This window comes from Osmia bicornis, chromosome 14, assembly GCF_907164935.1.
Source record: "Osmia bicornis bicornis chromosome 14, iOsmBic2.1, whole genome shotgun sequence".
Taxonomy (NCBI): Eukaryota; Metazoa; Arthropoda; class Insecta; order Hymenoptera; family Megachilidae; genus Osmia; species Osmia bicornis.
This window is the reverse complement of record NC_060229.1, coordinates 2543271-2569967: the sequence shown is the minus strand read 5'-3', so window position 1 is coordinate 2569967 and position 26697 is coordinate 2543271. Positions and strand designations below refer to the sequence as shown.

General features: G+C 42.4%; 2 protein-coding genes across 3 annotated transcripts; one reads left to right on the top strand and one right to left on the bottom strand.

Annotated features, from left to right (window-relative positions):
* Positions 1 to 18467: 18467 nt before the first annotated feature.
* LOC114880388 (lysosomal thioesterase PPT2 homolog) lies at positions 18468 to 19936 on the top strand. Of its 2 annotated transcripts, none has more exons than XM_029196343.2 (4): positions 18468 to 18733; positions 18860 to 19109; positions 19178 to 19296; positions 19380 to 19936. In XM_029196343.2, the coding sequence occupies exons 1-4, from the start codon at positions 18581 to 18583 to the stop codon at positions 19734 to 19736; spliced, it is 879 nt and encodes a 292-aa protein (XP_029052176.2). In that variant the 5' UTR covers positions 18468 to 18580; the 3' UTR covers positions 19737 to 19936. The 2 variants fall into 2 exon arrangements, with proteins under 2 accessions (XP_029052176.2, XP_029052177.2); XM_029196344.2 differs by having other exon boundaries at positions 18697 to 18788.
* Positions 19890 to 21725, bottom strand: LOC114880387 (venom serine carboxypeptidase). The gene is made up of 2 exons (XM_029196341.2): positions 21345 to 21725; positions 19890 to 21205 (listed from the first exon to the last, which is right to left on the bottom strand). Exons 1-2 carry the CDS (start codon positions 21639 to 21641, stop codon positions 20087 to 20089), a joined length of 1416 nt encoding a protein of 471 aa, XP_029052174.2. The 5' UTR covers positions 21642 to 21725; the 3' UTR covers positions 19890 to 20086.
* Between the last annotated feature and the right edge of the window lie 4972 nt (positions 21726 to 26697).

Genomic DNA, 26697 nt, shown 5'->3' with positions numbered 1-26697 from the left:
AGGAAGTGTCATCAGGGGTGTACCTAGACGTGGGTATACGAAGCAGGAGATGTTAAGTGTCAAGGAAGAACGACAAATCGCATCGATCATACTTACTCACCGGCATCGTCGTGTACGTTTTCCCTGAAGTATCCGAGGATGTCCCAGGGCAGTTCTATCTTCGCGAGGAAATTGCTTACCCTCTTACCACGAAAATAGGAAAACTCTTGGCTGCTGACGAGCTGATGCGAACGAATGATTCCCTTTCAACCTAGAGTAAGAGGAATCAGGTGAAATACAAAGATAAAACGCGGGACAGGTACCGAGTCCCGGAAATTACAATGTTTCCGTGAGTACGTGTCGTACAAAGTTCCCAATAAATCTAAAATCACATTAAACACCGATCGTTTTCAAGATACTTTATCAGTTTTCTTGTTCATCGGTTTGTTCAATATCGAACCTGGCAGAGTTTGTTTGCAGAAGTATATACCGGACGTGATTTACAAGCCTGTAAGATAACTTAATCCATCAGCACACAAATGGACATTCACGAACGTTGTAGCGAGCCTTAAGCGCGTCTCACAACGTCCACGATCAATCGTGTCAAGTATTGTGTACAGATAGGCAGCCTTCGATTCGTGACACTCGAAACTGAATTTACAAAAATGATTTAAAACGAAACCTAAGCCAGATTAGTTTCGTGTTGGCAAATAGTTGTACCTTGTAGTTGATACATGGTTATCTGGTGTAACCTACTTATCTGTGTGATGGACTCTGAAGAAAATTAACAGAGGATTATGATAAGGATTGTAGTTTTATTTTATTTATTTATTTTGTGTTGCATCAATAGGTAAGATTATTAGCGATATACAATGTATAGGAAGGCTATAACTTTGCAAATTTTTCACCAAGTGGACCAAGTGGGCTCTTGAAATGTGGGTTGGTTCCTTCGCCATTCTTAAATTCTAAGACTCCAAAATTTTTGCATTCTAAAGGCTTAAAACTTTGACTTGGAACTTGACCCACTCCAGAAGAGGTTCCTAGTTATGGCCAAATCGCGAATCTACCTTGACAAAGTAGTTCAATGCGCCGGATACAGGGGGACGAAGTGGCTGGCGCCACGAATTTAACACTTGATTGTCCCGTCGAACAATTGTTTCGCCGGTATTATAACTGGCTCGGTCTTTTCTCTCCACGAGTCAGACGAGAGGACATCGTCGAATGAGTCACTCACTCACGATCGAATAGAAACACGTATTAGCGATTGTCTTTACCAATTGGTGATGTGGGTGATGGTTATCACCGACGAACAAACGGATGGACACGTGAAACGATACACGGCGATATTACTTAGATGGTGAAGAAACCGGCTACCACACGCTGGCATGTGGGCAGACGTGTGCACACATCGAAGGATTACGTATCAAAAACGCAGATGGACCCCTGCGGGTAGGCGAACGATCGTTTTATAGTAAGCTATCTGGAAACGGATACGTAATTGGAAAGAATTGGTCTAATTTAAACCGATTAATCCGGATCTTGACGAATCTTGAGTGACTCGTGCACAGAACGATCGGTGATTTTCTTCAATTATTTTGCTGCTGTTTCATCCAAAAATAGTAGTATAATTCTTTAAGAAGATTCGTTTAAACATATAAATAAATCTTTGTATATTAATGATCAAATAGATTCACGGCTGAAATCTCGCACAGTTTACAAAAAAACAAAATGATTTCAAAATTCCTGATCGTATCTGTCTATCAACGCTGCATAACATCGAGAAATAAAGTTAACCACATTACGAGGGCATTAACGCGCTCGATCACTTCCTCGAATCGTTATCGTTTATCTAATCTCCAGCGAGTACGGACCCGATTTAAATCCGCGAAGATCGATAGATCTTCGAGCAGACGAGCTTATAAGTACGAAGATCGATCAATACCAGAAAAGTCACTCGTCAGAAGAAAACAGTGTTCATTTTAAATCATTATCTGCTAGTTCTCGGTACATAACTATAACACACAAAGAAGAGATTTGTTGTCGGTAAAAATCACTCTGTGTAACCCAGGCTCCTATCTTGAACGATTTAAGTTAGCTCGAGTGGTGTGATACTGATTTGCAGATTATTTGGTTTTGTATTCTTGAAGAGAATACCTAGGATCTATTCACACGTGAACCGATATACATGAAAATCCACTTAAATTTTTATTTTGAAAGCATAAATGTCAAAATAGTGAAAATATAGAAATGGTACCTGAGTATACCCCCATGAGGATTAAGAGGGTAGATTTACTTATCAGTTTCATATCAAGTAAACTTAACATTATTAAAAATAATATACTAACATAGAAAAATTTATATGTATTATATTAAAATCACCTTTTCACTTCCTAGAAGCAGAAGGGTATATAGTCGCGGGTTGATTCTCGATTAGATTTTCATTGAAAGAGGCTTTTCCCGTCTCCCGTATGATGGGAGCTGGCATATGGTGTACCATGGTGCACAGTTTCCAGCACAAGAGAGAGGAAAACAAGAAGCGAGAGAGAAGGGAACGTTTAACGCGGGACAAACGAGCGTGACCAGGGTCGGGGCCCCGTCGTACACGGGGACTTTCATGGTAAATTTCTACGGGCTATGTAATCCCCCATAATGTACAGACATATGCACCGACGAATACAGCCACCCTCGTGGATCCCCGTGGACTGATATTTAGGGACGATATTCATTAGCAGTTTCACGCCAACCTAGAGAGAAACAGAGAAGGTATCGTTAAACGAAAAGAGAGGGTGAACGTTGACCTGACTGACGTGCTCGATGATAACTGTTCAAAAGGGTACTTCGATACCCCATAACGTCACTCCCCTGTACAGTGATCTATGGTTTCGTTTTGGCACGAAGCAGAGAGAATCCAGATTGAAAGCATTCGAAAGGCAGTCTGTTAATCGGGGGGATCATAGAAATCATTTGAAAATGATTTATTCGAAGACATATTGAAATTGGTATTGTTTTACAAAAGTGAAGATTAGAAAAAAATTTTTATGTTTAACACGTTAGAAATTTGCACCTTCTCAAATAATTAACCCTCGGACCATGGAGAGCGCCCGAATTTTAATTCTTTTAAAATTATTCTTAATAATAAGTAAGTTTGGGTTTCAATTGACCCAGACTTCTCTATTCTTAATACTTTCACGAATTTCATATTTTGTCCAATACCGTTCTTATAATCCAAAGAAGGGTTAATAATTTCGTCGCGAAGGATCTGAAATATTTCGACGGGGTGGGTGGGGCGATAGCGATTCACAATTGGCGATAGAGAGCGTTCCTCGTCCACTCCTAAAACTTCGGGATTACGTCAGTGGCTGAACGAGACAGACGAGAGAGGCATATCCGGTTGGCTTAGATTGACTTGGCGCCAAGCGCTGCGCGTACGACTGCCGGAATTAAATGATTATTGGGTTATACCACGACGGTCGGAACGAACCGAACAACGGCCAAGTACTCGCGACAAGATGAACAGAGAGAGGACGAAGAAGAAGAAAAAAAGAACAATGTCGACGGGGTTAGTCGCTCGGTAGGAAGCCCGAAGTAAAACCCGCATCGGTTGGTCCGTCACCTAAAGACCCAATTCGACTGTTGGACCGCTCGGACTCGAGCAATGCCCATACAAACCAATTGAACGACAACCGACCCCCGTCGAGGCAAGAATTAGGAAACCGGGCAAAACGATTAATTTTTATAAGCGTACGCGTCGCGACGCCGTTTGTACGTTCGTGGAAATTCGGTGCCAGGAAAACCTAATAATCTAGAGAAAAGTTAAACGGGTTAAATTTAGGGAATTATCGATAAGATCGAAGGTCCATAAATTGTTAGGAAAATTACAATTTAAGGTAAAAATTTCGGGTTTTCCTTAAATTGAATCATCGTGGATTAATTATAATCAGAATTCGACGGAAGTGACAAGTCATTGACCAAATTCCCAATAAGCGTTAACAAGGATTAATGATAACTGATAACTGGACTGTGCGGATTTTTGTGCAAATATACATTTTCACAATATTTTTTTTATTGAAGATTTATTTTTAAAAAATGATAGGAGCTCCGATTATTAAAGTAAAATTATTTTCTTCATAAATATTCGTGATATATCATGAAAAAAAGTGACAATAAAACAATAGATTTGGGAATGAAATTGTCAACTCGTCTTCAAGGGTGTACTTTAACCATCAGAAGCTATCCATTCAACGCACACGCACGTAAGAGTGAAACAGATCAAACGCAGTTTTACCAAACGACTCCCTGCCTCATTTGAATTGATAATATCGACGTCAGCATATCAAAGACCACCCTCTATCCCTGACTAGCGTCTTCTGCGCCTACAGTGGTTCACATGAAACGAGAGCAACGCGGTGGAAACACCGCGGGACGTATTTAAAGCGAAAGACAACGGCAAAGAGCGGAAGAGAATTCGTTGGATTCAAATAAGATCCTCGTAAGGATATGTGAATTTGTGGGAACCAAGACATCCCGTTTCCTCCCCGGGTTAGAAATGTGGAAAATCCTCTTTCGAATCATTTCAACCGCGACTTCGAATTAAATATTACTCACATTTAACGCTACTGTCGTCTCATCAATTAGGGGTTAAAATTTAAGAACAATTTTAATATATCAATATAAAATACTATGGAACGATATATAAGAACGACGAGTTACTTCGAAGTTAGAGGATAGGTAAGTTGGAGTAACCCGCTTCGATATGATTTACCCTAATCGTGATAAAAAATTCACGAAGAAACGGATGCGTGTACGAGCGACAGCTTGCTGGTAAGAGGGTTGTTGTTTATCCAAGTTTCACCAGAGAATCGGATGTTACAATCTCTGCCACCTAGCTGGCAGAACGCTTTCACTAAAATAACGTTATATTATCGGGCGACTCTGCCACCTGAGCCGCTAAAAGCGTCGCTCCCGTTGCGGCCATAACGCGACCTGCTGATTCGAGATTTACTTGCTGTGTAAAATTACTGGACCAACTGGTTCAACCATGATTTCCATTCAACAAGAATGAATTAATTTTAAAATACCTCCGTCAACCGAGGTTTCGAATGTTTAATAAAAATATATTACTGAAAATTGTAAGCATTCTACGAATGACTGGTCATGATAGAAACTATAACAAAGATGATAGTAAATGAAGACAGTGGTAACGAAAAACAGCAGGGTCAGTTTAAAGAATATATTACATCATCGTGACGTTACGAACACGCGCCTTGCTGAAGAGACACGAACAAAGTCAACAACGACGACAATGACGACGATGATGATGACCAGGATGAGTCAGAGTCGAGATTGAGAATAGCGTCGAGGTTAACTGGCGAAGGAAGTCCGACTTGACCGGCATCGTTTGACCCTCGAGATTAGTCGATCGTCCGGCGGCAACGACCCATTGATCTGCGATCAATCGGATTCATTGACGCTATGTTCCAACCGTCGCCATTTTCGCGGCTGTCGAACCTCCGCTGCATTTCCCCTCCTATAAGAAATTGAACTTTTATTGCCACGGAGCAGTTAACTGCATCCTGAAGGCTTGTCCAGAATTGGAACGATTGATTCGAACGATGTTTCATTTAATGCAGAAATTGTAAGACATTCTCACTATTTTTGGTTCAGGTAGATAATTAGGACAATGGTAAAACATTCCTACAACTATCTTGATGAAGTCCATCTAACTCTATTTTTTTTTTATTTCAAGTATAAGTGGGCAAATAATCTTCACAAGTAAAGATTTCACCTAGAATCATGGAAAAAAAATCGCAGTATCATTTCCAGTTATAATTCTTCGTTTTCCCGCGCAAGGTAAATGGCCAACATTAAAGCAGCCGCAATACTAAACCCTCTTTGAGATGATACGTGGAATAGAATCAACGAACAAAGTCGTAAACGACGTTGAAAGGGGGTGAGGAACAAAGGGGAGGTGATTCGAGGCTCGCCCATGTTTGCCGAGCAATCAAGCCCAATCATTAACCCCTGGAAAGCATGGACGTATCGAACGTGTAGGCACACGTTATATGAATAAACTCTGGTACGCTTGTTCGTCGTTTCTATGTTGCGACGGCTCGTGGACAGGAAGTCCAGCTAATCAGGGGTAGTGAGTGGCAAACAGGGGCGCGGTTATGCCCGTCGGGGCTACCTAGTGTGTAGTACACCAGGGATTCGAGGACGAATCGTCGACGAAGACGGAAGAACCGCTCGTTTATCCACGAACGTATGTGCCCTATCCACCGTAACGATCGGCTAATTTAATTAGTCGTCAGTCTCTGATTAGTACGGTAAGAAAAGAGGGTGTTCTTTCACCTAGATAGGAGGCTTACTTTTGTCGTCCTATTAAACCATCCGAGTAATGACAGTTTAGGTAATTACACGGATGACTTCTGGATCCGTTTGGATTTTTCAGATATTTCCTTTCGTCCAAGAATATTTTCAACGTAACTGAGGATCTTGCAACTTTGATCAATTTTAAGTAAATTAGAAAAGAAGGCTTATAAAATTATTACTTTGACTTAACGTTAAAAAGAAAACACAGAGGAAATAGTAAAAAGTGGAACTGCATCGTTGCACTGCAAGATCCTCAATTTATCGGCGACGATTCGCGTTTAACGATTAATTCTTTCTCCGTTCCGCAGCGAAAGAGAAAAACGATCGTTCCCCGAAAACGTAAGGTCGTGTGCGCGATAAATAATACCGGCGTTTCATAACCGTTGCTTCCGTTGAGCAAATGGAAGGGCACGAGTTATTATCAGAAGGGCTTCTTTTCTCTTTCTCCTTGTTTTTATTCAAAGCGGGAGGATGGAGGAAGGATGAAAAAGTGGCGTGTTAGGAACCGCGAAGGATAATAATAAGGCTGGTAATTCGCACTTTGACGAGCCCTTACGCAACCCACGACTTAACTTTTCGAGTTTTCTTCTTCATCGTCGGCCAGGATGTCTCCCCAGCGTGCTCGAGACCGTCAATTAAAAAGCGACCACCTGGACAAAGAGGGTCGAAACTGGCGTACTTTGTACTCCAAAGAATAAGAAATATCGTGGCAGTGATTGTGAAACTTTTCAATTTGTACGGGTATGCGGTAATTATCATTTTGATAATTAATCATCTATATTTTTAATAATTAGAATGATCACACGGTCGGTTTCGTTCCCAAGCACGAGTTAATCATTTCAGTACCCCTCTTTTTTTTCAATTCCAATTGAACAGACGCGCGAAAACAAAGTGGATTTGCAGAAACGCACGGGCAGGGACAACGAGTAATTTACGAATCTGGATGATTACTCGCGGGAAGAGAAAAGGGCGGGAGGAGGAGTACGTGTGAACCGCTGAAGCGTCGACGTAAAAACGGTCGCGTTCAGCTAATTTAAACGAAATTGTCGGAATAAACGGAACTGCATGCATCCCGTCGCTCCAGATGTTTCGTAAATGAATCCTGCCGCGGCAACTACTCTCTAGTCTACCATGCTATCGTGCCTTGACTGCTAATTACTTCGCTCGACTCGTAGCCAGGGAGCAGTAACGAGAAGGAAAAAAGAGACGGTCTCTTATGAAAATATTACGACCACTTTATCGTCTCGCTTTTCCCTATCCTCGTCTCGAGCTTCCCTATCAAATTCCAGTTACATACACCGATATCCTAGCCCTGAGAAACGGAAATCTAATTCTCTCGGTATACCAGAAGAAATAAATTCATCTTCCTTGTAGTTGGAAAAGAGGTTTACAAATCGAGAAAAATATTTTACATCGAATCGAATGCATTCTTTATTGTATCAAAAATACATCTTCCGGTTTCTCCAGCTGAACCAAGCAGACCCTGAATACAGTTGCCATTTATTTTTTCTGTTGAAATTTCATTAAAAGCAACCACTCCGTGATATCTTGTCGCAGTAAGACGAATTAATTAAACGAGGGAGTGGATTCCTGGCTAACCGTGTGTCTACTGGCAGACGATGTAAAAACTCGAAATTAAATTCAGGGCATAGGTCACCGATGACCACCAAGGTCCGCGCGTTAAGGTTGCGGTTTCCTTCGAGACACCAGAAAGGATTCATTCTCTCGTAAAGAACCGAACAGTTTTCCCTCCTGGAATTCATGAGGAATAGTTCCGTCTCGCGTATCCTTTGCTCCTGAGAACCAGTGTACCAGGAGATATCTTGGCGTGGCCGGGAACACGAGTGGACGGGGCTTAATTAAAACGAGGAACGAGCCGGTACGTTGCGTTATCATCGGCCACCGCATCGTATAACGCCGTGTTTCCATAATTCGCCCGAAAACCCAACCAGACACGGTGGTCAGCAACGGTGGTCGGCTACCGTTAGTGGACCATGGATCCCAACCACGGTTATTAACTGACCAGGATGAACGAGACACCGGGGACTCGGACCGACCTGGTGAACACAAACTGTCGGGTATAGACGAGCGACCCCCTGGAAATTCTGTTGGCGAAAGGATTCATGAAACGAAACGAGCTTTCGCGCCGTTTCTAGAGAGAGGTGCAGTATCACCGCGACTGCAAAGTTAATTATTCAGAAGGTAACTCGGTACAGTAGACGTTCGTTAATTCATCGTTAGATAGTCACGGTGAATTATCCAAAAATTGACTTCGCTTTTAGTCAAACAATACTGCAATACTTTATAGAGAAGGGAGCGGAATGAAATCAATGATCATTCGAAAGAACTTGAAATTGTATTGCAGATGATCGCGACCCCTCATCAGGCCGTACAAAAGTATAGAATAAAAAAAGAGAAGCAGGGAGAGGTAGACAGAGAGGGGAGAGCAGTTGAGAGAAACCACCCCGAGCAAAGTCAACCGAGGATCTATCGTTCTCCAGGGAGTAACCGGATCGTGCAGGTCGGAGATAGAGAACGACTAAAAAAAAAAAAAGAAAGAAAGAAAAGCAGAGGAAAAGAGAAACATAGAAAGGAGAAAGAGCAGTGGAATTGAATCGAATTGGACCAACGGCGGTGGCGTGTTCGCAGGCAGTTCGTCCAAGGATATTTGTACCGCATACGTACAGGACCTTCGGAGACTTTGTTGTTGGGCGTAACGAGAAGGAAGGACGAGGATATAAAGCAGTGAGAGCTGGCCGAGGCACGTGGTGCATGCGAGTTAGTATTAAGCCCACGTGGAAAGTCACGCTCGTCCCGGGAGACACGGAACCTGAAGATGGGTGCGACCGGTCCCTAGAGTTACTCCGCGCACATCCATTCGCTAATTGTTTAAAATCTGATCGTACTGACACGGTGGCAGGATTAATTAACTAGTGACGCAACTACTTGTCCATGGATGTGTGATTTACTCGTGGTCATCGATCGTGGCTGACACAGTTTCTCTCGCGCTTAATTAACCCTTGCAAATTAAGTATCAATGGCAATGCTGAACGATGCTACTGTGTCTCATTGTCAGACAGAATTGTACTGTTCGATGCAAGAAGGGCCTCGTGGAATCTAATTAAACATTCTATTAAAAAAAAGGAGTTCAAGCAACCTGAGGCCCTTCTTGCAAGTTCTTTTCTCTACCAGTATCATTCTCGTGGAATGTCATCAACAGCTCGTTGAAAGCGGTAACCGCGGAAAGATCCATCCGGCGAGGCGATAGCGGTTAAGGAAAGTACGCTCGAGATTTGCGCGAAGCGTGAATGGAAGAGGGCGTGGGAAACGGCGAACGCGGATAGTGTGGTGACTTGCGACCGGTCCGGTAATTGTCGTAATTGTGCCGAGTGATTCACACATCAGGATCGGCGGGGCCAGTCCGCCCGTGGTTGCGTGCCCGCCGCGACGACTCGCACGATATTTCGCGCACTCACACGCTCGCAAACACACCGAGCGCGAGCGCATCTGCGCGGGATTTCGGAAACAATTGCCGACAATTCTCGCCACTTGACTCGCGGCCAGCGATTGACGTGAGAATCCGCTTAGAACGGCCGTACAAACTCCGCTGCGGAGAGTATGAGGTCATCTTCATTAAATCGTTCTCCGCTTAATGACTGATCTAATTTTTTACTCTCCTCCCGGAGCGGCGACCACTACCGACCACGACGCACGAGACCCGACCATGCTTACCTTTTTTTTTGCGCTTAGATCTTCGAGGAAGAGAGAGTGGTGCCCGTTCCTCACTTCCCACGTTCTTGTCGCTTAGAAGCATGCTGGCCAGTTACTTTTAATTACTGTATTTAGTAATTATGATATCACGTGGTTGTTATTCTCACTGGAGGATGAGGCTTAGGTACATCCTGGACTGGTCATTACCGAGATCATTTTATCTATCAAATTTGAAAATAAAGTCAGCAAATGGTAATACGATACCCTGGCCACGAACAGAGGTACCGATTGTTAACATTTTTACATTCTATGTGGTGAACGCGGAAAAAACATATGTTAGAATTAACGAGGTGGCCATGTATTCGCGGTGGGAGCTTCATTTGCCGCAATATCGATAGTTCCAGGTATGCCAGAGCTGCATACCTGGTATACATACCTGGTATTGCGGTACGCCAACGTTAAAATACACGCATGGTATACGGGTCGGTGTGGTTCCAGCGAGGATGGCTCGTAAGAGGGTTGATAAGGCTATCGCGCGCATCGCCCCGCGCGTTTAGCATACATTTGAATAATGGGCAGGCCGGTAATCCTTTAAACCGTTGGGCCCTCATCCCGTAACTAGGTATCCTTTCATCTCTGAAGCTCGGAGCTCGTCCGAGGCTAACCGTCCTCCTTCTCCGACCCATCCCCCTCGCGTTCAGAAGCTTCCCTCCAGGGCTGACTGGCGGGGTTCGTCCTCTATTTCTCTCTTTCTCCTCGGTCGGCGTTTAAAGATATTTCGTTAAAATAACAGTCTCGGCTCGACTGTGAGTGTTAGCCTCTCTTACCCCTCTGGCTACCCTTATACGACCGGATGGCCGTGGCAAAAAGGGGGTGGCATTTGCAATGCAGAGGTTAAATGGCTCCGGGGGTCGGTCCAGGGCGGAAACGGGGGTGGAACGTTAGAGAGGGAAGATAGTAGCACGCAGCCACTGCACAGACTCGATTGGTTTTTTACTTGCCTCTCGAGCTCTGCTTCCCTCCTCTACCTACTATTTCGACCCTCTTGTTTTCTCTTCTCCTTTAACTTCTCCATCGACTTCCTTCCACCATCTAACGCGTCCTCTCTTTTCCAGTTTCATCGGGTCAGCCTTTTCGCGAGCGAATCGCGACTCAGGAGGAAGCAAGGAAAAGAAAGCAGGGAAAGAGAGAGGATATTACCTGGGGAACAGAGGGGGCTACAGGAGGTGGGCGAGATTAAACATTTATTTAAATGGCAGCCCGCTTTGCTGCGCGACTAGCACGCACACCCTCAAGTATGTACACGCATTTAATATATGTTCTCTCATTTCTATACGTGTACGTGTCTTCGCACGCTCAAAGTAGAAAAATACGAAGAGAATCGTGCAGGTGGACGATCGGTCGTGTATGCCGGCTGAACGTGGGTGTGGATATTACGACTACACAGCGAGGAGGAAGGAGATTAGTCTGGTGGTTTTCAATCCCATTTTCATCGCGCTGCTACCACCCTTTTCGCGGTGGAACGATATCGTTGAAGCTTCATCGAGCCACCGTGATCGTCCACCGGCACGCGCGCAAATGGTTCAGGAATAAATCAAAGGTGAACGTAGACAGTACCTTCCAATCTTCGTTGGGGGAGAAAAAGGTAACAGAACAATTCGTAATAATCTTTTGTAATATTAATTCCTTCTTTTTCTTCGCATCTGATTGAATTTCGTTGGATGCACTTGGATTGGATGCAAGTTAGGATAGACGAAGGTCGGGTTAGGTTGCCTTCGATTGAGCTGAACAATCTCTGTCGACCTCGGTGAACTCCTGACAATTGATACTTGTACCGATACATTTGTCGAAGTGGGTCGGGCAATGACCAACGGACAGATATTTGGCATCTCGCAATCTCGATGATAACGTGCACCGACGTCCAAGTGGCAATCAATGGAAATAATTTCGATGACACGTTATCGCATAGATCTTCATCGATCTCATTATGATAACTAGTGCAACAGCACTTGTTCTAAAGATGCGGGAAGTGTATTTAAGGACGTTGAAACTGGATTTCTCCATTACTAATATAGGCTTTCGGATTAGGCCACTTTATGTTTGCGATGTTTCCTTTCTGCTCAGCAACTCTCGGCACGGTGGGTATTACCGCGCCATAATGGTAATTCGCGAAGCCACTTTGCGGCTCGCATCAGCATCCGTTTCCGTAGACTCAAGGTAGAAGTTCCTCGTTGACAGGTTGAAGCGGTGCCGAGCAAATCCAATCCATCCTTTCCCTTCCGATCTGTAGAATCCTATTAGATTCGACGGGTATCGCGAAATCAACCCCCGTCAACGCGAATCCAACGAAAGAAATCAATCCACGTCCCGCAGGAACTGACATTTGACACCTTGCTGCACCGTGCCAGTGATTGGCTGATTATGATCTCGCTAATCCGGATCGCAGTCTGGTGGGCTTGGACCACCCTCGACGTGATTGCCCGGTTCTAAAGCAAATATATCCGACCACCCCTTGTCCTGGCTCTGCGACCCCAATTCTTCTCTGCACGCGTGCAACGCGTATTACACGCGATTCCACTGGGCATTCGTCCACGACACGAACGAAAATCCCAGTCGTTTCGACGGGGTGACGTTTGAAAAACTCGTTGATCATAGCGAACCGGCGTGCGTGCGCTTCCGTATCGCTGATAAGAGATTATGCTTTCCCTTATGGGGATACTAGATGTAAAAGAGTGAACAACTCATCAGCAAAACTACCTAGATAGACTGCATGCAATTTAATAACTTCTTCTTTCGTTTCATTTAGATTTTGTTATCCGCCAAGATCAATCGAGTGAATCAGATTCAAAGCGAAACGGAAACGGTAAAAAGGACATCGGTGGTCTAACATATGGCTGGCAAAATTGCCGACGGGGTGGCGGTAACAATATTTACAGAAGGCTCGGCTAACCCCCGGTGTTTTGTTAAGACTGCACACCGTACATCGCCGCAGCCCTGGGGGCAAGGGTGTCACTTTACCCCGATAATCCCCCCCGTAATACTCTTTAGCGATCCGAGTCGCAGAGTAATATTAAGTCCCTCACATCCAATTTCTATGGACTTACACCTTGTTCCCGGCGATTAGCATTTTGATTGCGACTTCCTCCGGAGTTGTCTTTCACTTTGCTTTGTTTCTTGCCTCTTGACGCCTCGCTTCCGCTCTAAATACCGAATACTCTTATCGTTACTTCATCTTCATTTATTTTTTAGATCGTTTTCCGTGTTATTTCGAGAAATCGGATGCAGGTTACTCGAACAACCGCGATCGATGCTGCTGTGTTAATATAAAACGGAATATAGAGCATTAAGCACGGGGTCAGAGAGGGTGAATCTCAAATTAGAAAGCGGAGAACGCAGGACGAATTAGCATCGCTTTCAAGTCGCTTTCTAATCTCGGTAACTGGACAAATTGGTATTGAATGACGAGTAACGAACGAATAGACGAACCGACCAACGATTCAAGTGGGTTTTGCGGGTACAAAGAAGGTTCACAGAGGGGAGGGATGTTGAACGACGTCTGACGTCGGTGACGACACGTGGCGCGGACCTACGCATGTTACACGGCCAATTTCAAATATCTGATCGATATCATGGCTACAAAATGATTTGTAATAAGTGACTAACCCTATCGAGGTGGAATTTTATTCGGTTATCCGAAATTTTCGGGTTAACGACTAACATTTTTCAACAAGACTAATTTGAAAACAAAAAATTAACAAATCTACACATTTTCTTTTTTCATATATAAAATCTAAATTCGCAAAAATATTCTGAACACGAGCAAGGATAGTTACGACAGATTTCAGGTGGTAGACGGCTACCTTTTCCACGCCCATAGCTTTCGTAAACATAAATTCACCATATATCCCGGTGGCAGGATTTATTACCCATGAATCGAACCGAAGGGGGCGGTTTACAATGGGCCAGCAAATTGCGGACCGTTTATATCGATGGAGACGTTACAGCGGCGGAGTTTGCCAGTGCGAACGAACAAGTGTGAAATCAGGTGCATCCATAATGCAAAGGGGTGGATCGACGTTTGGAAATTCACCCTGATGCGGTCGTATCGTGACCCCTTGCCACGCTGGGAATCAATTAGACACGCAACGGAACGCTACATTTATTTCTGGACGTGACGAAAGGCGGAACAGCGTGGAAAAATTGTCGTCTAATCACTTGGTGAAAAATCGTGGATGTTTACACGTGTTTCGAAAATATTTTTCATCTCTTGGAATTTTTAGTTGAACGAAATAAATGTACAATAAGGTTGAAGGTCATGCTGATCGTAGAAAAGGTAGGGATGGTGATTCTAACTCGCTAAGAATTAAAGTGAATCGCTCGGGGGTGGCTAAGGGTCGTAGCCTCCAGCGATTATACTAATAGTCGGGGCGTAGACAAGCTGATAGGGTGAATAGGGGCACAGCTAAAGCTACTAATTGTTTTACACGGCGAAACTTCGTTTGGTTAATTTCTGTCCGTCTTAACGGGTTCATGCTATCGTGAAAAATCCATGAAAATTGAAACTCTGTCAATAGAATCTCAATACTTAATAATTTTAAATAAAAATTCTAACATCACCTGCCCGTATGAATTCGATATAAATTGTTTAAAAATCCTCGAAGGATACGAATAAAAATAACAATACATACATTTCACCAACTGTTTGTATCCGAGCAATCTTTCTGGACATTCGATACGGTCGTACAGGAGCAAAAAGTGCCATGTATCCGAACGATCGTCCAGGAAGATGGTGCAGCATCGATGCGGAAGAAACTCGGCAACGTAAAGGCGAACAATGGCCTCCTTGCTGGCAGGTTGATCCCGCTTGAGTAATGTCGAAATCTGGGGCGTTCCTGGGAAAGGACACCTGACCCCTGCGTCCCTTTCGTCAGACACCACTGGACCCTCCTGAACGAGTCATTCCCACTTTCCTTGGCGAGTATCCAACTTTGTATTAATGACGACGATAACAATCTTCAAGTTGTAGCCAATACATTGTTACAAGGTGTTCACCCCTTTTAATCTTCGAAAGCCTAATAGGCTCATTGTTAAATTCAATGGTTTGCCATTAAAACGGATCAAGTTCTGGTTCCGACAATAATCAATTAAGTTGTATATCTTGAAGAAAATGATAGGTCCTTTCAGGATATTGTGAAATTGTTCTAAAGTCATTTTTATATTTTAGGGTCTATAAAATTATGACACATGCAAAGCACGTTTAATTTAATTTAAACTTAATTTAAGTTTCTCTCAGAGTTATTAGTCATTTGGAAATCATTCCAGCATCACTGTTCTGTTTTCAAAAGACGTGGAAGTTTCATCATGGAAACGGTGGTACGGTTGGGTAAAAAGTAAAAAATATTGGAATTTCGACAGGACGTTGAAACGTTCGCTGTGGAGCAAACGGAAGCTGTTTGGGGATAGGCACGCGGTCGGGTAATGGAAAATGTGATAATTTAGTATGCACGGTGGAGTTTATTTGAATTTTATTGGCGGGCTCGCTGTCACGTGGGTCAACTCGTAGGAGTGGTGGCCGTGCCACAAGGGGGTCCCTCTTTCGCTTTATCGGATCTGGGGAGAGACGATGCTCCTCCCGTTTTCTCGTTTCCCCGAGGGGACACTTCCGTCCGACCAATATCGTTCTTCTCTCTCTCTGTCGTCCTCCTCCGTCCCTTTTTCCTATCTTTCGCCCTCTCCTGGGCCGCTTCCAATATCTTTCTAAGTTCTCCGAGCCGGCCATGAATAAACTATTCCCCGACTTTGAATATCTGAACGTTTCGCGCGGGAATGGGACCGCCATCGAGGGACCGACCGCAGAAAGGACGAGAGAGCATATCGATTGATCGACATGATACGTGGAAGGGGTTAAAACCATCGGTAGAGGGGTTCGATCGTCCAAGGTAGCGTTCTTCAATTTTTGGAAAATGATACGAGGGAGAAGAATGGCAGAAGACCGTCTTGGGAGAAGAACTTCCAATTCAGACACTGGCAAAACGTTCTTGGATATTTTATTTATTTGCATCCTTGTCAAGGAATCCATAAAGTATCTAATCTCCCTTATACAAATTGTCCTTTCCTTTCCAAACAGCTCGCATAACCATCCCGCCGATGGAGGTGGCAAGTGTTAATCAGAATCTCCAAGTTGATCCTTGTCTCCCCCGCTGATCACGGGACAATTAATTTTTCGTAGCGGTGACGGTGATGAAATCAAGCAGTCAGCATAATGAGTAGCGTTGTCTGGCGTGCAATTCATCGGATGTCGTAAAACGAGAGGTGTGCAGTGAGAGGGTGGGTGGAACAGGGGCGAGGAGAGAAGGGGGTCGGCGAAGGATGGCACAGGGTTATTAATATTCAGAACGAGGAACAGGAGTCGAGAGCAGTGCCGAGTGACAAATACCTCGCGCCCGTCCCAACCCCGGAACGGCTCAACTCTGTAATTAACGCTAATCTCCCGGCCGTTCCTCCGACACCGTACCACCCACTTCGTCTTCTCTCCCGCCTCTGTACTTACCCGAGCCAGAGGGTGGCCTTAAACAGCCTCTCGAGTCGACTCACGGACGAAGAGGGATCTATGATTCCTCTTGGCGACGAAGAAAAACTACTCGCTCCGTGAATCGAACAGCGTTTCTTTACTCTTTCTTATAAAAACGAAAATGAACTAAGAGCGTTTCTTTTGTTCATTATTTTGATCCCTTTTTTAAGGAAGAGTAGACAGCATCTGGGTGCTGAAAAAACATAAGTGGCAGCGGTTCCTGCATATTTTTGCAAACATTAATGTGCCACTGCTCATTCGTCAGGCATTTGCACGCCATTTGAATTTACAAAACCGGAAGCTGAATTGCTACCGGGCTAAATTATCACCGGAGGGTGGTGTGAGTGGTTGGTATTCTGTTCATTCACACATTTTTCTTAAAAAAATTCATTTATTTAGATATTATTTACATTGTTTAACCTTAGATTACAAAGTAAAGAATAGAGCCAGATAAATGGAAGCGTCCCTGCGAGGTCAAAGGACGAAGATTCCTTCATCCACTTCCTGCGATATGCCGGTGGTTGCGCGCCTCGGTTAGCACTTGGTGGACTAAAATAGCGAGTCAGCCGACCGCGAATATCCTTGATTAAACGCAAAAAAGCTCCGAGACCTAGGGCTCCCCGCGTTGCGCTCTGGTGTGGCGTGGCTGCGTTTTTTCGCCACCCTCCGCCATCACGGTGCTCGGGTTTGAGTGTGGAATTGGATTGGCCGTCTTTCCTTCTCCGCTTTTCTCGTTCCCCTTTCGCTTCTTTTCCCTCTTTCGACGAGAAAGAAACGCTGGAAGCTTCAAAGCTTCTCGGGGACTCGATTACAGCCAGCATGCGACATCAGAAATACGTAAGCACGTTCGTTCCCAGGTATTCTTTCCGGTTAAATTGTTGTACGATGTTCTAATCTCTTAGAGAAAAAGGAGAACACTGTTTTTACTGGTACCAAATTTCATTCGAAATATAATCCTTGATCTATTCAAGTAATTATGACCAGTGACGTCTATGGTACTCTTTAGGTTCTCCTAAAAAAGACATCCATTCCGCTTTTTTCATAACGTCAATGACTCGGCAGATTCAAAAGATTGCCTTAATAGAGGTGTTCTTTAAAAATACCCTTGAAAGGCACTCGGTATTCCTGAAGAATTCACCGGATCAAGATAGACCCTCTGGAAAATTGCAACACATGGTGTTAACAAAAGGATTGTCCTTTTGTAAAGCCATGATAATCGAGGGTAAGGCTGGTCGAAACAATGCGACAAACATCCTCCAAACGTGAGGCGTGAGTTTCGTAGGGGTGATGTCAGAACACGGTGATATATGGTTAAAGTAAGCACGGGAAATGGCACGTGCCCAACCATACAGTTCCAAAAGGATTAGGGACCTACTACATTCTGCATCACGTTATTTGGAAACGTCGTTGGATTCTTTTTGCCGCCGTTGACCCTGGCCTATCAACCAAACCTGGTCATATCTGGCACAGTTATAGAATCAATTTTTCTAATTGATTTCTTCCATTTCCTGAGGCGCCTGAGTCGTGGTCTTTGAGTTAAATGAATTTTAAAACTTTTACACTTTTGTACCTCAATTGTCCTGAGATCAGACAAAATTAGATCATGAACTAAACAATTCTATTTTCTTAAAAATAGAATTATCATTGCACAATGACACACTGTAGTCTTCTAGCTGATTCTTCCTGAAGCATAAACACATGCCTGTCGCTGATAAAGTAAGTTTCTTCATATCCAACAAGAGATGTTTGGTCGCTTCTCAGAAAATCGGTTCTAAAAGCAGCACTCTCACTGCTCACAGCGCAGGGCGACGGTAGCAATGCTCCAATCAGAAATCACAACAATGCACAAAGGAACAGCTGTTTCTGACAACTACAGTTCCAAAGGAAAGCAGTTGTAAGCTGAAAACGCTGCGTGGCTCTTGAAGCGTCGTTCATTCCTTACAAGTGTCAATGGCTCTACTAAATTATAGACCCTTTGATTTCTTCGCTTTGCTTTTGATTGTAATTAATAATGTCGTCGAAGGTTATCATGCCGTGGTCGTTATCCATGGTGTGCTCACTGGAAGCGATAGCATGGAACTTATCAGCAATAGAATCCAAGAAGTAAGTACCAGAAGTTCATTATCAAGGATGATGCAGATGTCGCACCTACTGGCGGGTAAACATGATACAATTAAATTTTTTGTTTTCTTCTTCTTTCTGCGTTTCCAACACGATTTTTGATTGCAGATGCACCCTGGAACTCAGGTTTATAACACGCCAAGGTATGCTGGATGGAGTAGCCTGGAGCCAATGTGGCGACAGGTAGAGGAGATAGGAGTGGATGTCCTGTCCATAGGAGCTGCATTCCCTGAAGGAATACATCTAGTAGGCTATAGCCAAGGTGGTTTATTAGCTAGAGCCATATTGCAGAGATTTCCTAAGCATAATGTTAGGAATTTCATTTCATTGAGTTCCCCACAGGCTGGTCAATATGGAAGTAGGTGCTGCCATCTCCGCAGGAAAACAAAGGAACTGCTCATTCAAATGATTTTTTTTTTTTTACAGCTCGTTTTCTGCATTTATTTTTCCCTGATCTGGTATGTGAAACTGCTTATGAACTTTTTTATTCCAAAATTGGACAGCACACAAGTGTTGGGAATTATTGGAACGATCCACATCATCAGGTCGATATACTTTCTCTGGTATTCTTTCTTTGTTTGTTTGAAAAGAGATCGTGTTTAAGATTATGATGGTTTCTTTTGTTTAGAAATTGTATTACAAGTACAGCAAGTTTCTTCCATATCTGAATAATGAAATAAATATGACAAGGAAATCGACAGACTTTAAGGAAGGTCTTACCAAACTGAAACGTATGGTATTGGTCGGAGGACCCGAGGATGGTGTTATCACTCCATGGCAAAGCAGTCATTTTGCGTATTACGATGCTAACGAAACTGTGGTAGAAATGCGTGATAGAGATATTTATAAGGACGATTTAATTGGATTGAAAACATTGGACAAGAGTGACAGGCTCACTCTCATCACTGTACCAAATGTCCCTCATTATGAATGGCACAGAAATGTATCTATAGTGGATGACTATTTATTGCCATATTTAGATTAATGTATTTTATTAGAAGTGACTGATGTCATAACATAGGGATCTTAAATAAAACGAGGATTTCGGAAATCATGACAATTTGGGACTGAAATTTTGTATACTAAATAGGAGAAATCGTGTATATAAGACAATTTAGTAATAAGATACTTCTACACATTTTCATGTATCAATAAAAGTTTACTACCTCTTTCATTATAAAATTACATATCAGTATTGCATTTGTAGTATGATTACGTTTCAGTTTTATTCGTTGCCATATAGCTTAAGTTAACATTTTCTTATGGCTATACTGCAGTAAGTACAACTATAATAAGAATTATCACATATTTTGTCAGATTGGTTGATACAAGTAATTAGAAACTTTTATTGTGTGTAAAACGAGTAATGAGATCAAGAGCCCATTTAGGCTGATCTGCAGGAACCATATGACCAGCATTTCTTACCATAACTTCAGTTAAGTTATCAACAGTTTTTGAATATCCAGCTAATTCATTTTCAACCCACCACTGTTTTCTAAGAGCTACTTTATATTTTTCAGCACCAGGCCATTTTAATTGTTGCAAATAACTCTCTGTCAGAGGGTAAGCAACAATAATATCAAGCTGTCCATTGTACAAGAGAACTCTATAATGCTGTGTAAGATCTGATACAAGGACTGCCACAGACTTCATAACATCAGCTTTTAGATGCATTTCTACTGTATTATCTTCAACATGGAATGAGCAATTACCAACATGTATTGCTTTCCTCACATCTGGCCTCTGAATCCATTCTGACATATAGTCAGAATCATTCGAGTCTTTGGTATGCAGATAATTGAAGTAGTAATCAAATCCAGTCAAGTTTTTGAACAATGATGGATACCCAGTTAAGTCACTGTTAAGAAGGTCATCAAACACTTGGAAGGCTTCTTCATACTTCTCTTGTCTAATCAGACTTCTTCCCTCTTCTTCATACTTATGGAACAAGTCTCTTCCATTTTCATCAACTAATCCCAACTGATACAAATAATCTCCATAGTGTAACTGATTCTCTGGATCAGTCAAACCATTCCCAATTGCCAAACCCTTCAAGTTTATCTTTGTCTTTGCTTTGATATTGAAATCTTTGATTGCATGAGACACTGCAGGTACATATTTCCCAGCATAAGATTCACCAGCGACATAGAAATCATTGTTCTGTAGTTCTGGGAACAGTTTGAAGAACTGTACCAGTGCAGTATGAACATCCCTTCCCACAAGAGTTTCATTGGTGGCATATCCTTTATCATTCTCAGTGAAACTATATCCAGTACCCACCGGATTATCGATATAAATTATATTATGTGACTTGTTCCAAGAATATTTACGCATTGCAAGAGTTTTGTTTGCAGTTGCTATGAATGGACCATTTTCAATAAATAAACCAAACATGGATGTAGCACCTGGACCCCCTTGAAGCCATAACATTACAGGAGCAGTTTTCGGATTGTGCTATGTAAAATAAGATCCCATATTACTGCCCAATTATTTATTTTATTCAACTTACACGAAACATGACCGTCATTTCGAACAACAAACCTTCTAAAAGTAACGTCGATAAAAAAAAAATACGAAGTATTCGATTACTTACCACAGCTGGGAAAAACCAAAAGAACATGTTCGAATTGTAATATTTATTGACGGTTAGGTAACCGGCATAACTGCTGACATCATCCATTTCTTTGTGCTGTACGACCGCTTTGTTACGAGCCTCTTCTATCTTGCCACTTTCGATAAGAGGCGTCAAGAATAGAGGCTCTCCCGTATCTTCATCGTCGGGAAATGGATAACTTTTCAATTTAGGATAAACGTTTATGAATCCACTTACGACTGAGATAAAGAAAGCGATCTGTAAGACGAACACGAGCCTCTTCATGGTGTTTCTCATTAAACCTAACGGTCTAGAAAAACCACTTTCAAATCTCGCCCACGAGATCGAAACGTAATTGTCCCGATCAAACGCAAAACGAATCTTTATATAGCGGCGCGTCAATGTTGCCAATATAACGAATAGAAAGTTTAAAAACCAAGGCGATGCGAGCGTCGAAAACTTTACCGACAGTCCCTAGAAAAATCCCTAGAACATAGAACACAAATTACGTCGTCATTACTGAACAGAATGCAAAAAAATTTGAGGGACGTGTCCAGGAGGCCCTACAGAATGGCGCTCTGGTCCTTATTTTACCGAAATCGTCAAAAAGTTATAAAATATTGAAATTTGTGTCTGTCCACAGTCAAGAAAATGGCGGATCGGACTCACCTGCATTAATTTATTTGTAATATAAACATTTCTGCCAATAGTTTGTCCAAATAGGGACCAGACTGATATTCTTTGGGGCGGATATAATAAAACGAGCACCCAAGGGATGATGTACAAGTCTCCAGGAAGAAGTAATTTGAAAACTACGATTTCGTTGATTGTTCACTCGCGAAAGACGTCAACAAGGTAAAACAGACCAGAAATTTAGTTTCTCGTTTATTCTGTACGGCGCAGTTCGTTCGTTTGATTAATAAACAATTGTAAAATTAAAAATAATAATTAAATAATTTTTAATAGAATAATTAAACAAAATTTTGCAATATACCCACGCGGAAATGTAAAAAAATAAACAATTTAAATAGATATAACAATAATTTGATTAATAAACAATTGTAAAATATAAAATAATAATTAAAGAAATATTAACAAATATCAGATAGAAATAGTTAAATCTGCGGAACCGGTGAAGCGGAACGTCATGCTTGATTGCGCGCGCCGCGCGCCGGTACAAGCGCGACCTGAAGAGAGGTCAAATCTAATCAGTCTTATCGCGACCGCCAAAGCGTACGGATCGAGCTGTCAAACATATACCGGTACGGGTTGACACTATGGATATTCGTGCATGGATTTATCAGTGTGTTACCACAAATGTGCCTATGGTGTTTCCTATAGTGTTTCCCATGTGTTTTGGATTATTTATACGGATATATTAGTGCATTTTATAGTGTGGTCACCCATGTGTTCTGACATTTTTATACAAGTGCATTAGTATGCCGTGTGGTGTGGTACCCCATGTACCTGCATGTGCTTTATTGTGTTTTATGGTGTGGTTTCCTTTGTGCTTTGGCATATATTTACGGATTTATTAGTGGGTTTTATGGAGTGGTACCCTATGTGTTTTGGCATAATTATACGGATTTATTAGTGGGTTTTATGGAATAGTACCCTTTGTGTTTTGGTATATTTATACGGATTTATAAATAGGTTTTATGGATTGGTACCCTATGTGTTTTACTATAATTTTGCAAATATTTTATAGTGTTCTATGGTTTTGATCTTCAAGTGTTTTGGGATGTATTTGCATGTGTTTTACCGTGTTTTATGGTGTAGTTATTCCCATATAGTTTTGCATGCATATTTTTGAATTATCCTATGTATTAGCATATTAACTACAACAAATTGAGAGAAAACATATATCGTTCAAGAATCGTGATTTTTATGCTTTCAGATGAGTGCTTTGGCCAGTAGGGATACCGGTTCAATCTAACAATAAGATGCGTGGCGAGTGCAGTGGTGCAAGTCAACGGTCGGTGAGTCGCATGCTTTAAAGTTCCTCCGATTCCCATCATGTCGTAGGACGAATGGTCCGTAGCGACACGGGAATTGGTTGTAATTTTTATTTTTTGAGCGAGCATAGTGACCCACGAATATCACTGTATTATTTTATACAATGATAATCGTGCAAATTGCTTTTTTGTGTATTTTATGCCTTAGCTCAGGATAGGGTTTTCTTGTACATATTTACATATATAGATTTCGAGTTTAAAAATGTAGAGAAGTCGGATGACCCTCCGACTTCACAATACACTTACTTTTTTATATGTACAAGAATTTATTTCGCGATGAGCGGATTTCAATATCAAAGTAATAAGCATGAATACTATTAATTATTATAACTACTTACTTTGATAACGAAATCGCTCTTGAAATTGAAACGTTTTCCCGATTTTACTCGTGAAATTGGCTTCAGTTTAGCATATGGGCTGACCCCCAGAGGGGTCGGTATTTGCTCTTCAAGCATTGTGTAAAGTTCCCCTTTCGAACTTGAAATTCATTCTGTCACGTTCACTCATCATTCACACGAACTCTATCACATAATCATTTATCCACCTGCATACTTTTGTGTAGTGAAATATTACCCCGTTAGATATTAATGTACCAGTCATGTTTCTAGATCAGGATTTTCTATTTTAATTAGTGTTGCGAAAAATTTCCAACGCGTGAGTAAATATGACAATGCACTGACTAGTATTCGGTGGGAATCCTTTTGGTTTTTATTTGATGAAATTAGTTACAAGGATTCCGCGGCATAAGACCGTGAAACACCATCTCATGGGAGACAAACCCATGCATTACTAGGCCTTTGCAGGCGCAGCTTTAGAATACGGAACATATGAAAATATGTTACCATATTCTAAACTGTAGTCCTTTTGTCTATACTATGGGCGTCCGTCAATCTGACACCGTTGGATGCAACGTGTTGGACGGGCGGGTAGCGCTCTTAGCGAAGGGGTGCATCCTGTCCTGGCGTTACGACGTCCAGGCGGGGTGGGTGGTATGTAGCGTCGAGCGCAAGTTCAGGGGGCCTAAGAACCTCCGTTGCCAGCTGATATTAGCAGTGGACGTATGTTTGAGTCATATTTGCTCAATTTTGCATTTCAATATTTGCTCTTCAAGCATAATTTAAAGCTCCCCTTTAGTCATGTTGCTAGATCAGGATTTTCTATTTTAATTAGTGTTGCGAAAAATTTCCAACGCGAGAGTAACTATGACGATGCACTTACTAGTATTCGGTGGGAATCCTTTTGCTTTTTAAACTCAATGTTTTATTTAATTAATCAAATTATTACAAGGATTCCGCGGCATAAGACCGTGAACACCATCTCATGGGAGATAAAACCATGCATTACTAGGCCTTTGCAGGCGCAGATTTAGAATGTGGCGGAGTACCAAATCTTCCATTTGATAAACTGCAGTCTTTTGTCTATACTATGGGCGTCCGTCAATCTGACACCGTTGGATGCAACGTGTTGGACGGGCGGGTAGCGCTCTTAGCGAAGGGGTGCACCCTGTTCTAGGCGGGGTGGGTGGTATGTAGCGTCGAGCGCAAGTTCAGGGGGCCTAAGAACCTCCGTTGCCAGCTGATATTAGAAGTGCACCGTTTTTGCGTCATAGTTGCTCTATATTGCTTTTGAGTATTAGCTCTTCTTTCGTACTTGAAATTCATTCTGTCACGTTCATGGTTCTCGACGCTAAACACTCATCATTCACACTTCAGCCTCACGAACTCTATCACATAATCATTTATCCACCCGCATACCCCAGTATAGAGAAATATTAGCCCGTTAGATTTTCTATTTTAATTAGTGTTGCGAAAAATTTCAAACGCGAGAGTAAATATGACAATGCACTGACTAGTATTCGGTGGGAATCCTTTTGGTTTTTAAACTCAATCCAATATTTTATTTATTTAATCAAATTAGTTACAAGGATTCCGCGGCATAAGACCGTGAAACACCATCTCATGGGAGACAAACCCATGCATTACTAGGCCTTTGCAGGCGCAGCTTTAGAATACGGAACATATGAAAATATGTTACCATATTCTAAACTGTAGTCCTTTTGTCTATACTATGGGCGTCCGTCAATCTGACACCGTTGGATGCAACGTGTTGGACGGGCGGGTAGCGCTCTTAGCGAAGGGGTGCATCCTGTCCTGGCGTTACGACGTCCAGGCGGGGTGGGTGGTATGTAGCGTCGAGCGCAAGTTCAGGGGGCCTAAGAACCTCCGTTGCCAGCTGATATTAGCAGTGCACCGTGTTAGTGTCATAGTTGCTCAATTTTGCTTTTCAGTATTTGCTCTTCAAGCATTGTATAAAGTTCCCTTTTCGAACTTGAAATTCATTCTGTCACGTTCACGGTTCTCGACCTCTCGAACTCTGTCTCATAACCATTTATCCATCTGCATACCTTTGTGTAGTGAAATATTACCCCGTTAGATATTAATGTACCAGACATGTTTCTAGATTAGGATTTTCTATTTTTATTAGTGTTGCGAAAAATTTCCAACGCGAGAGTAAATATGACTATACACTGACTAGTATTCGGTGGGAATCCTTTTGGTTTTTATGTGATAAAATTAGTTACAAGGATTCCGCGGCATAAGACCGTGAACACCACCTCATGGGAGATAAAACCATGCATTACTAGGCCTTTGCAGGCACAGCCATAGGGTACGGGACATTTAAGTATGTCGCACTCCATACGCTAAGCTGTTTTAAAGTCCTTTTGCCTATACTATTAGCGTCCACCACTCGGACACGTTGGATGCAACGTGTTCGATGGGTGGGTAGCGCTATTAGCGAAGGGGTGCATCCTGCCTTAATGGCCAAGTGCCATTGCGGCCAGGTGCCTTAAACAGGCGGGATGGGTGGTATGTAGCGTCTGGCGTATGAACTAGGGGGCCTAAGAACCTTCGTTGCCAGCTGATATTAGCAGTGGACGCATGTGGAGTCATATTTGCTTAATTTTGCTTTTTAATATTTGCTCTTCAAGCATAATTTAAAGCTCCCCTTTAGTCATGTTGCTAGATCAGTATTTTCTATTTTAATTAGTGTTGCGAAAAATAACGCGAGAGTAAATATGGCGATGCACTTACGAGTATAGGGTGGGAATCCTTTTGGTTTTGAAAGTCAATGTTTTAGTTAATCAAATTAGTTACAAGGATTCCGCGGCATAAGACCGTGAAACCATCTCATGGGAGATAAAACCATGCATTACTAGGCCTTTTCAGGCGCAGCTTTAGAATGTGGCGCACGACCATATGTTACATATTGTAAACTGCAGCCTTTTGTCTATACTATGGGCGTCCGTCAATCTGACACGTTGGATGCAACGTGTTGGA